The sequence below is a fragment of the Penaeus chinensis genome, chromosome 31, assembly GCF_019202785.1.
Source record: "Penaeus chinensis breed Huanghai No. 1 chromosome 31, ASM1920278v2, whole genome shotgun sequence".
NCBI classification, from domain to species: Eukaryota; Metazoa; Arthropoda; class Malacostraca; order Decapoda; family Penaeidae; genus Penaeus; species Penaeus chinensis.
In genome coordinates this window covers 32,230,861-32,243,360 of record NC_061849.1, presented here as the reverse complement: position 1 = coordinate 32,243,360, position 12,500 = coordinate 32,230,861, and the positions used below count along the sequence as shown (strand labels likewise).

At 48.8% G+C, this 12,500-nt stretch overlaps 1 protein-coding gene across 5 annotated transcripts in view; it reads left to right on the top strand.

Moving 5' to 3' along the window:
• The window catches only part of LOC125041818 (TOX high mobility group box family member 3-like), a 333,779-nt gene that overhangs the window by 305,194 nt on the left and 16,085 nt on the right, over positions 1-12,500 (top strand). For all 5 annotated transcript variants that reach the window (XM_047637137.1, XM_047637135.1, XM_047637136.1 and 2 more), the window contains 4 exons: positions 6,753-6,893; positions 7,329-7,429; positions 7,780-8,017; positions 11,892-12,004. In XM_047637137.1, coding sequence (XP_047493093.1) covers positions 6,753-6,893; positions 7,329-7,429; positions 7,780-8,017; positions 11,892-12,004 — 593 coding nt within the window. The remainder of the gene's footprint in view (positions 1-6,752; positions 6,894-7,328; positions 7,430-7,779; positions 8,018-11,891; positions 12,005-12,500) is intronic.

The window sequence follows — 12,500 nt, the reverse complement described above, 5'->3', positions numbered from 1 at the left end:
GTGTAACGTGTTTGTTAAAACTTTGTCAAATTAAAAAAGTTGGTATTACCTTCGTTGTCGGGGCAAGGCACGAGTAGCGAGATCTGTTTTTGTTGTTTGTTTGCGCGTGTGTTTGTTTGCGTTTTGTATGTATGTTCTCAAAAAAAAAAAATATATATTTTTTTTGTTATGTCATTCTTTCTAGTATTACTTCTCACCTCTTCTTTTATTTTGTTTATTTATTATGTTTATTCATATATTTGGCTTATGTGGGAGTATTTTACGATTGGATTAAAAAAAAGTGTTGACAGAGTGAAAGGGATGGGGGGGGGGGGTAAGGAAGAGGGAGGTCGAGGGGGTGGTATCGCACTGTCTTGCCCTCGAAAATGTGCTCTTTGTTGCGAAGAGGAAAAAAAAGTGATATCTTCTCGTAGATTTTTTTTTTCTTATCCATAAGGCATTTGTCTGTTGTTGTTTTTCTCGTTCTTTTTTCTTTTCATTTTTTTGTCTATATAATAGAGGACGGTTGTTGTTTTTGTGTATTGGAGGGGGAGGGAGGGGGAGAGAGAGAGAGAGAGAGAGAGAGAGAGAGAGAGAGAGAGAGAGAGAGAGAGAGAGAGAGAGAGAGAGAGAGAGAGAGAGAGAGAGAGGGAGGCAAAGTAAAGAAACAATAGAGCGGAAACGGAATTCGAAGGGGTGAGAGAGAGAGAGAGAGAGAGAGAGAGAGAGAGAGAGAGAGAGAGAGAGAGAGAGAGAGAGAGAGAGAGAGAGAGAGAGAGAAAGCTAAAGCGATATAGAAGTTGTGCGACAAAATGTTTCTCAGTGGTTATGTTATGGAAGGGAGGGGAGAGGGGGGGGGGAGAGGAATAGAAGGGAGGAGTTTATAAAGGGGAGAGAAAAGGGGGGGAGGGTTATAGAAGTGAGGGGAAAAGGGGAAGAGTGAGGGAGAGGGGGGAGGGCGAGAGGGGGGGGGGAGGCCCAGAATGGCAGCTAGGGGCCCCCTTGGGACAGCCATCGGGGAACGTGTCCCATTGTTTTTTTCTCCTCTCCTTTCTCTTTATTTTTTCCCCCCATTTTTATGTATTTTTTCCTTTTTTTATTTTAATTGAGATTCGGGGAACCTGTAGGTGTTCTGTTTGTGAATCGCTATTGATGCAAATTGGGCTGTAGTCTCGCATAATGAAGGCGATCGATTACGAGGTTTTGTAGTGCTACAATTTGATTTAAATTTGTAACCTAGCGGCTGGTTACCTCCCCCTCCCCCTCCCCATCTTTCTCCCTCCCTCATCTCCTCTCTATCTTCCTCCATTCTCTCCCCTCTTTCTCCCTCCCTCCTCTCCCCTCTTTCTCCCTCCCTCCTCTCCCCTCTTTCTCCCCTTCTTCTCCCCTCTCTCTCCCCTCCTCCCCTTTCTCTCCCCTCTCCCCTCTCTCTCTCCCCTCCCTCCCTCTCTCTCTCCCTCCCTCTCCCTCCCTCCCTCCCTCCCTCCCTCCCTCCCTCCCTCCCTCCCTCCCTCCCTCCCTCCCTCCACACTCACCTTTTCCCCTTCCTTACTCATGCTGAAGTAATGCTACCTGGCACTAACGAGGCATGCGGTGCTGGTCGAGATTTTTATTTCGTTTCGTCTTTGTTTTTTTTCATGTATTTATTTGTCTGTTCGTTTATCGTCTAATTTAGGTTGTCATCGTCCAGGGTTTTGTTTATTTTTTTATTATTTTTTTATATATTTTTTTAATTTCATGCTTCCTAATTCTCTTCCTGTTTCTGATTTCCTCATTGTACTTCCTCCTACTCCTCTTCTCATTTTTCTCCCTCTCCTGCACCCTCCATCCCTCATTTTCCTCTCCTGCCTTTTCCTCTTGTCTTTCCTACCCTCCCTCTCTCCCTCTTTCCTCACTAAACCTCTCATATTCTCCCCCAGTTTCCTCTCCCTCTCCTTGCACCCTCCCTCCCTCATTTTCCTCTCCTGCCTTTCCCTCTTTTCTTTCTTTCCCTTCCTCTCTCCCTCCTTTCTCACTTAACCTCTCATATTCTCCCCCCCCCTTTCCTCTCCCTCTCCTTGCACCCTCCCTCCCTCATTTTCCTCTCCTCCTGCTTTTTCCTCTTGTCTTTTCCTTCCCTCCCTCCCTCCCTCCCTCCCTCCCTCCCTCCCTCCCTCCCTCCCTTGCCCCGACTGGGAACTCCACCCTCCTTAACACAATAAAGGTGGCGGTAAGGGTTGTTTCGGCGCATTGGAAAGCAGAAATTGTCTTTCGTTATTTCGATTTTTCACTTTGTATTTTTCGAGATAAGTTTGCTGCGGTTCTGATTTTCTTTGAGGTGTTTTTGTTGTTGTTGTTTTCCGTGTTGTGTGTAGATGTTTTATCTGCGTGGTTGTTATCAGAGATCGATTTGTAATATTTATCTGTAAGTTCACTTGTATACATATATGTACACACAGCAGTGTGTAAATGTGTAAATACATTACATAGTGACGCGCGCGTGCGCGGACACGGACACACACACACACACACACACTTACACTTACACTTACACTTACACTTACACTTACACTTACACTTACACTTACACTTACACTTACACTTACACTTACACTTACACTTACACTCACACTCACACTCACACTCTCACACTTACATATAAATAATACACGTTTGATTTCAAGACAAGGAATAAGAGAAAGAGGCCTCAAACCGGGCCTATGAATTATTCAGTGAAGCTACAAAAAATTACTCAATTCAAAAAGGGGGCTTAGGCCTACTGGGCATATAGGCCTCCATCAGAAAAAATTATGAAATCAGTTCGTTAAGGGGAGTGGTTGTAACAGGGAGACTGACTCTCCCTCTCCTCCTCCTCCTCCCTCCCTCTCCCTCTCCCTCTCCTCCTCCTCCTCCCTCCCTCTCCTTCTCCCTCTCCCTCTCCCTCTCCTCCTCCTCCTCCCTCTCCTCCCTCTCCTCCTCCCTCTCCCTCTTCCTCTCCCTCTTCCTCTCCCTCTCCCTCTCCCTCTCCCTCTCCCTCTCCCTCTCCCTCTCCCTCTCTCTCTCTCTCTCTCTCTCTCTCTCTCTCCTCTCTCTCTCTCTCTCTCTCTCTCTCTCTCTCTCTCTCTCTCTCTCTCTCTGTCTCTCTCTCTCTCTCTCTCTCTCTCTCTCTCTCTCTCTCTCTCTCCCCACTCTCTCTCTCTCCCTCCCCCTCCCTTCCTCCCTCCCTCCCTTCCTCCCTCCCTCCCTCCCTCCCTCCCTCCCTCCCTCCCTCCCTCCCTCCCTCCTTTATGAGATCCTTAGAATTGGTTGAAGAATTTTTCTTGTTTTAGGGGTTTATTATCATTATTTTCTTTTTTTCTCTCGTTTCTTTGACATTCGAAAATAATAATTTGTCGATTACGCATTTGTCACTAAAATATAATTATCAGAAGAAGTAGAAGGAGATGGAGAAGGAGAAGGAGAAAAAGAAGGAGGGGTTAGAGAGGGAAAGAAGGGAGATAAAGAGAAAGAGAGGGAGGGAGAGGGGAAAAGGGGAGGGAGGGAAAAAGGGTTGAAGGCTTTAAGAAGTTTTAGGCTGGAAGGTGGGAGGGGAGGGGGGTTAGATGGAGAGGGAGGGGGGGGGCGAAAACCTAAGTCTCACCCCCATCCATCACTGGCAATCCGTACGATTCGCCGCCCATTTTCCATTTTAAAAAGAAGGCATTTTCTCTCCTTGAAGTAGGGAGGGAGGGAGGGGAGGGGAAGGGACGAGACGGGGAGGGAGGGAGGTGGGGAAGGGACGAGACGGGGGGAGGGAGGGAGGGAGGGAGATGTTGTGAGAGGGGGGTAGAGTGGGAGGGAGGGGGAGTTGAATAATTGAAAAAACCTTTTAATATTCCACGTGTTAGGTAAAGGAACAACAGCGGCAGCGCCAGCAACAGAATGGCATCCATCTACAATAATAATATACAGAAAAAGAAGAAAAAATAAATTAAAAGCTCGTACTAACGTTTTTCGTAAGGAGTTGGGGTAGAGGGGTAAGGGAGGGGAAAGAGAGGGAGGGGAGGGGGAGGGGGAAGGGGAAGGAGAGGAAGGGGAAGGGGAAGGAGAGGAAGGGGAAGGAAATGGGGGAGGGAGGGGAATGGGAAGGGAGGGGAAAGGGAAGGGAGGGGGGAGGAAGAGGAAGGGGAAGGGGAAGGGAGGGGGGGAGGGGGAGGAAGGGGAAGGGAGAGAGGGAGGGAGGGGAAAGTAGGAGGGTACGAGAAGGAGGGAGAGAACGGCGAGGTAGGGGAGGGTATAGCAAGGGAGGGATAGTGGGAATGGTATACAAAGGAAGCAGGGAGGAAGTGGAAGGATAAAGAAAGAGGGAAGGAGGAGGGAGAAAGAGGAGGGGGAGTAGGAGGGATTAGGAAGAGGAAAGAAGAAAAAAGGAGAAGGAGGAGGAGGAGGAGGAAGAGAAGAAGAAGAAGAAGAAGAGAAGAATAGGAAGAGGAAGAAGGAAGAAGGAAGAAGGAGAAGGGACTGGATGGCAGTGAAGGCTGCTCGTAGGAATAGCTTAACGCCAGACTTCTATTTTACAATATTGGTCACAGGAAATGAAAGCGTTAAAGGCGACGTATGGAACAGTGTTAGCCTTTCTGAGGAGGGAGTGGGGGGAGTGGGGTGGAGAGGGGAGGGGTGGGGAGTGGGGAGTGGGGAGAGAGGGGAGTGGGGCGGTGAGGGGGGGAAAGGGGCGAGAGGAGTGTGAGGGGAGAGGTTAGGAGTGGGGCGAGAGGTGTTTGAGGGAGAAGGTGGAGTGGGCAGAGGGGAGAGAGTGGGAAGAGGGGGGGGGGGGAGCAAAGAAGGTTCCATTTTAACCGCTTTGAGGTGTTTGTTTATTTATTATTATGTATTATGTATATGAATCCTATGTTTTTGTTATAAGCAATTTTCGCTTCCCGGCCTAACACTCGCTATGAAAAAAGTGTCAGACACTATTTGCTTTTATATTTATTCAACATAATTTCCATGTTATTTCCAAGTCTTCCGTTCTTGTATTCGGTCTGTCTACCTAGCGCACGCGCATTTGCACGCGCTCGCGCGCACACACACACACACACACACACACACACACACACACACACACACACACACACACACACACACACACACACGCGTATGTATAGATATATGTATATCTATATATTTATGTATATATTTATAACTGTGTGATATATCGCACACTTTCTCCCTCTCTCTCCCTCTTTCTCCCTCTCTCTCCCTCTTTCTCCCTCCTTCTCCCTCCTTTTCCCTCCTTCTCCCTCCTCCCTCCTTCTCCCTCCTTCTCCCTCTTTCTCCCTCTTTCTCCCTCTTTCTCCCTCTTTCTCCCTCCTTCTCCCTCCTTCTCCCTCCTCCCCCCTCTGAACCGAAGCAGCCCGTGGCCGTCGGTCCGGGTCATGCGGGGAGGCGAGCGCCGTGCCCCGACCCGGGTGTGACGAGCGAGCGCCTCCCGGCCCTCCATACCCTTCCCTTTAACACGACAGAAGAAAACACGACGGGGAACTCGCGATCTTATCGGCACAGACGTAAGATGTCAACCTCTCGCCGGTGCTGTTGTGGGGCGAGGGGCGCGCGTGAGGTTGTGGGGTTGTGAGGGAGCGCCCGGCCGGGTGGCAGAGCACGGGGCCCTACAACTTGCCTAGAGTTAAGAGCAAGGAAAAAATTTCTATTAACAAACGCACATAAATCGGTTCATTTGCATCTATATGTGGAAATACCAGTGGCAGAGCGGCCTAAGCCGAGTCGCCGCTCGGAGCCTGGGAGACGTCCCTCCGGCGGGGCGCCCGAAGGTCGACTTTGGCGGGCCTCGGGCGCTGTGGCGGAGGCCTGTGGCGCAAGGGGGAAGAGTCGCTTGCATAGGTAATGTGAAGAGAGAGCATAATGTCGCGAGACTAAATGAAAATCTATGTACTTTAATTTAGCCCGTTGCGAACTAAGTTGTCCCCGAGGGATGTATAAGTTTGGCGGAGGATTTCCTACGTGCATGGGTACAATAAGAATCCAGGCCCCGCGTTTTTATCCCTTATTCCTTAGGCGCACAAGAGCCAAAATCCGCGGGCGATTTTTCCCGTCTCTAGGCCTGTCTTCCGCCCGAGGTTTGGAATGCTATTATGAAAGCGATGGAGCTGAAATTGAAGGATACCTGTCTGTCTTGTTCAATTTTGTCCACCAGGATAAAAGACACAAAAGTTTCTCTCTCTCTCTCTCTCTCTCTCTCTCTCTCTCTCTCTCTCTCTCTCTCTCTCTCTCTCTCTCTCTCTCTCTCTCTCTCTTCCCCAACTCCCTCTCTTCCTTCCTCCCTCCCTCCCTCTCTCTCCTAACGCCCGCCCTCTCCCACTCTCCTCCTCCCCCATCACCCCTCCCCCCTCCCAAGTCTGCAAGATTTGGAAGTATCGAGGATGGATCGTGTTGTTCCTTGCATGCTCGGGGAGGGATGCCCTTTAACGCGTGAGATATGAGAACGACACTTGGGTGTGCTGTGTAGGCAGGAGTCATGGTCTGTTTGGGGAAGGAGTGTGTGTGTGTGTGTGTGTGTGTGTGTGTGTGTGTGTGTGTGTGTGTGTGTGTGTGTGTGTGTGTGTGTATTTGTTTGTCTGTTTGGATACATGGTCGATCTTGTAAATTAAAAAGGATTGCGTCACGAACCGTCATTATAATTAAACAGAGAAAGAGTAATACCAATAAATAAACGAATAGACAATAAGAGATACATTTTAATTAAATAAATGATAAATTTATAAGCAAAAGTAGACCTAACCTCTCCTCTCTCTCCACAGCCTCCCTACGCCAACTACGGGACCGAGGAGAACTACGGTGACCTCCAAGGCTTGACCTCCACCCTCCCCCAGCAGGAGGCGGACACGACCTCGGCCGCCCACAACCACGCCCATCACCAGCAGACCATGTATCAGCATCAGGTTAGTGTCGGCGCTTTGGCGAGTTGGTTTAAGGGTATCGGTGTTGATAGAGGAATTACTGGTGTTAGTGATCCCAAGTTAAAGATTTAATGTTTTTAAGGATCTCTAGTGAAAAAAAAAAGAAGTTGCTGTTAGTGGTCTTATAATGAAAGGTTTAAAGTTGTTCGGGATCTCAAATTAAAAATTATTGCTGTTAGGGTATCTCAAATAGATTGTAATTTCGTAGCTGAGTATACTTTGGAATATGTCTATAGAATTGCGAGATACGTTGATAAGCGTATCCATAATTTACGATACGTTCGCCCAGTGTATACATTGAGATATCTACGACAGATAAGTAGATAGATAATTAAATGAAAATTCCCGGAAAAATACCGCGTTAACTTGGCGTAAGATTTTGAGATTATGATTGACTGAATAAACCTTGTCTTCCAGATGGCCGTGGGCGGGAATATGGTTCACGCCAACCCACAATTTCCGCCCCAGAACCTCTACATCCCACCCATCTCCCAGCCAGGCAACATGGGACCTGTCCAGTGAGTATGGGCGTGCTCTTGTCCTCATCTAAATTTCAGAGTGTGAGAGAGATGTCGAAAAGGCGTAGTTAAAGTTCCAGAGTAGAGGAAGGCTGTGTGCTTTTTTGCCTTGTAGTCTATCGAGGAGTTTGATGAGTGGACGTTGCAGAAGCGCAAATCGTGTTGCTCTTTTTTTGTGTGGTTTTAGTTTTGATTTAATTTTGTTGTATTGAATTAGTTTTAGAAGTTTATAGTTTGAAAAAAAATATAGATATATAAGTTTATATATTTTTTTTTTTCTTTCTTATATAAGTTCATAGTTTTTAGAAACTCATATTTTGTACTAATAGTCTCCCCCTTCCCCCCCTAAGGACCACCGGGTATATGGCCCACCCCGGGTGCGGCCCGCCTACCCCCGTGTACACCAGCGCCAGTGTGGCCATGCACGGAGCCGGCCCCCCTCAGGCGCCCCACATGATGTCGGGCGTCGGAGGCATGATGGCTTACTACCCTCGCCCGCAGATGGTTCGCAGCGGCGGTTCGCCCAACTCAGGTGGTTCCCCGTCCCCCGGAAGTGATGATTCCGACGACTCGACGCCTCTGGCACAGGTGGGTTCCCTCTCCCTCTCTCTCTCCCTCTCCCTCTCCCATTCACTCTTCCTCTACCTTTCCCTCTCCCTCTCTCTCTCCCTCTCCCTCTCCCTCTCCCATTCACTCTTCCTCTACCTTTCCCTCTCCCTCTCCCTCTCCTTCTCCCTCTCCCTCTCCTTCTCCCTCTCCCTCTCCCTCTCCCTCTCCCTCTCCCTCTCCCTCTCCTTCTCCCTCTCCTTCTCCCTCTCCTTCTCCCTCTCCTTCTCCCTCTCCCTCTCCTCTCCCTCTCCCTCTCCCTCTCCCTCTCCCTCTCTCTCTCCCTCTCCCTCTCCCTCTCCCATTCACTCTTCCTCTACCTTTCCCTCTCCCTCTCCCTCTCCTTCTCCCTCTCCCTCTCCCTCTCCCTCTCCTTCTCCCTCTCCCTCTCCCTCTCCCTCTCCCTCTCCCTCTCCCTCTCCCTCTCCCTCTCCTTCTCGCTCTCCTTCTCCCTCTCCTTCTCCCTCTCCCTCTCCTCTCCCTCTCCCTCTCCCTCTCACACTCCTCACATTTGTCTCCCCTCATTCTCCTTTTATCTATCCTTCATTTATACCTTTTTCTCGCCCCATTCCCCCTCCTCTTCCCCTCCTCTTCCTCTCCCCATCCTCTCCTCTTCCCCTCCTCTTCCCCTCCTCTTCCCCTCCTCTTCCCCTCCTCTTCCCCTCCTCTGCCTCTTGGCACTGTAAAGCCCGGGCAAGATTACTCGGTCCGGGCGCCGTCTCCTCCATCCCCTCCCTCCCAGGCGCAGGTCACCTGGCGAGAAGTCCCCTGAGTTATTGCCGCGCCCCTTTCGCCGCCCCCCCCCCCCCCCCCCCCCCTCCTCCGCCGCCGCCGTCGCGATCAGGTGACGACTCTTCGCCAGGTTTACGACGCGATATCAGAGCCTCTCCCCATTTTTCCCGTTTATCTTTTCCCTCTTCCTTGTTTTCTTGTTTATTCATTTTCGCTTGTGCCCAGAGGTCTATCCCGTCTGCGCTTGATACTGACGAAGGGGGTCGCTCGGTGTACCTTCGTCGCGTTCTCCCCTCGTGCCTGTCTTTCCCCATTTACCCTTCTGCCTTGCCTCTCATCCTGCCTTTCCCGTGTTTTCCTTTCCATCGTTTCGTGTGTCTTCGCCCCGTTCCCTCCCCAATCTCCTTTCCACGGTTTGTCCAAGAAGCCTTTCTCGCCGGAGTGTAATAAATCACCCTCCTCTTATATTGACCGCTGATTGTTTTGGTTTAAATATTCCCATGTTCCGGAGGCTGTTAACTTATCCCTCGATATCGTTAAAGTGCTGTTTAAAAAAATTAGATTTTAAGCAGCAGATTGAACCTTCACGCGCGGAGATAAATTTCAATTGGGCCTCGAACCCCGCTTTCCAGGAGCCCGAAGCGTCGGCTCTATCGCTCTGCGGCCCTTCCGAGTCCCGATGGCCTTCTCCTCATCGGTCCGTCCGGGCGCCTCTGAGCGTCGCGCGCTGCCAGACCGCGGCGATCATCACCCATGCAACCTTAACCTGTTCATCACCAATTAACGAGGCCATTCATAATGACCTAAGTGGCCCCCGCTTCTCCGTGCGGCCGCCTGGTTTGTGATGCATGGCTGGTGGCGGTCCCACTTCATCTGCCTCGCCTGCGCCCGCCGCTCGAGGGTCGCTCTCATGCAAATGCCATGAGCTGTCCCCATTACGATTTCATGCCTCTTTTTGGAGATGTGTCTTAGATTTTTTTTCGCCTTTTCTTAACGGGTTTTGTTTTGTTTTGTTTTTTCTCCACCGCCCCTCTCCTCCCCAACTGGGTGGCAGGGCGAGGTTATGAGGGGAAGGGAAGAGGAGGAGGGGGCCGTCTCCCCTCGCCCCGAAGCCTCCGCATTCATGGCGAGTAATTGTGCGTCTCGGAGACTTGCTTTGATGAATTTACATGTGAGTCACAGGACGCGCGGAGGGGGAACAGGGAGGCGCCCGACCGCGTCACCAGCTGCACCTCCCGCGTCCAGCCGTCCTGCCGTCGTGCGGGCCTCGCGGGTCGCTTGGCCTCCGAAATCCTCGGTAATTGCTAAGAATTCATGGCCAAAGCTGGAGTAATTACCGCGCGCGCAGTACACGCTCACATTTGGCCGTCGAATATAAAATGCGATCCCGTTCAATATCCAGTAAAGGAAATGGCGGCGGCCTCTTGTCTGATTCTAATCGCGTCGTCCCATTCTTCTTCTTCTTCTTCTTCTTCTTCTTCTTCTTCTTCTTCACCTCCTCCTCCTCCTCCTCCTCCTCCTCCTCCTCCTCCTCCTCCTCCTCCTCCTCCTCCTCCTCCTCCTCCTCCTCCTCCTCCTCCTCCTCCTCCTCCTCCTCCTCCTCCTCCTCCTCCTCCTCCTCCTCCTTGTTCTTCATCATTTCCGTTCTGCCATTTACTACAGAAATTAATCGTTAGCATTTTCCTTCTGACCGGCAGTGATGCGATCGGCCACAGCTCTTTTGAATACTCGATGCATATTAGCCTTGATTTACTCTTGTAATTTTGCATATCATTCCATTTTTTTTGTGCATTTAATCATTATAATTGATTCAGTATGAATATTTACTAATCCGATTTACATAATTGTAAAAAGCAAAAGAAAAAACACAGTAGATGCAATGAGATACTGAATCCATGGGTTTTTTTTTAAGCACCTGTATGTGTATCTATATACATGAGCGATCTCACGTTTTTTAGTTTCTCTTAATGAAGTGCCGTTATTTTAATCGACAACGGACAAGTTGATAAAAAAAATCGTATTCTTTGTTACTTGTTTTGTTATTTCATTCGACTTCAATCTGAACTTCCATTTTCTTCCTCCCTCCCTCCCTCCCTCCCTCTTCTCCCTTCCTCCTACCCTCCTTTCACCCTCATCTCCCTCCTTCCCTCCTTCCCCCCATCCCCCTTTCCTTCTTTCCCTCCTTTCTTCCCCCTTCCCACCTCCCCTCCTTCCCTCCTTCCTTCTTTCCTTCCTTCCCTCCTTCCATCCTTTCACTCTCCTCTCCCTCCTTCCCTCCTTCCCTCCTTCCCTCCTTCCCTCCTTCCCTCCTTCCCTCCTTCCCTCCTTCCCTCCTTCCCTCCTTCCTTCTTTCCTTCCTTCCCTCCTTCCATCCTTTCACTCTCCTCTCCCTCCTTCCCTCCTTCCCTCCTTCCCTCCTTCCCTTCCTCCTCAGTCCTCACGCATATTTCTATAGATATTACGTTGACAATATGTAATAGAGTAATAGTAACAGTGTTTTGTAGAGTCATTTAATATTTTTTAACTTCTAATACTTATACCAAATAATTGCCTGTTTACTTATTTTTGTCTTTTTTCTTTACTTATATTTTTCCGACATTAGTTATGCTATTCCCCTTTTACTTCTGTTTATTTACCATCTTTCCTTATCATTTCTGTTTATTTACCTTTATTTTCACGTATGTTTATCTCCATTTTTATTGAATTATTTTATATTCCTCCTTGTTATTTTCCCTAATATTTGCCTCCTTTTTATTTTTCCATATATTCACCTTTCTATATTCCCCTTTTTTCATCTTTCCAAATATTTTACCTCCCTCTTTATTCATTTATCTGTTTTCCCTCCCTTTTTCATCATTCCAAATATTTTACTTCCCTCTTTTCATCATTCCAAAAATTTTACCTCCCTTTTTTCATCATTCCAAATTTTTTACCTCCCTTTTTTCATCCTTCCAAATATGTTATCTCCCTTTTTCATCATTCAAAATATTTTACCTCCCTTTTTTCATCATTCCAAATGTTTTACCTCCCTTTTTATTCATTCAAAATATTTTACCTCCCCTTTTTCATCATTCCAAATGTTTTACCTCCCTTTTTATTCATTTATCTGTCTTCCCTTCCTCAGATGGGTCGCGGGAAGAGGCCGTCATCGGAGAGCACCGAGGGGCCGGCCCGAGGCAAGAAGCCCAAGGTGTCCAAGAAGAGCAAGAAGAAAAGGGACCCCAACGAGCCGCAGAAGTAAGTAGGCCTATCTCTTTTCGAGGTGGGAGGGGAGGGTGGGAGGGTGTTGGAAGCCAGGCATTTTTTTTGTTACTGTATTGTCGGTGGTCAGATTTTTTTTGATTTTTTGTTTTTCTGTGTCTTCGTAGGTAGGTATTTATACATATATATATGAATATTTTTTTTCAGAAGGTTATTTTAACATTGATGGTGGAAGTTTTTTTTTTTTTTATTATTATTGTTGAGTCGGTAGAGATGACTTTTTGTACCGATGACTTCTTTTTGAATTGTAATACTGAACCGCATGACCATCGTGTGATAGCAAATCCCCGACTAGTGAACCGCGTCGATCCCGGACTGAAAACCTGCGGTATTGCTTCGACGGCGGGGTAGCGGCGGCGGCGGCGGCGGCGGCGGCGGGCGAGCGGCGGAGCGACGAGCGGGCCGCCGCCGGCACCGGAAACCCGATCCCGCCGGCCGTAAATCTCATGCATATGCAACTTGTAGTATAAGA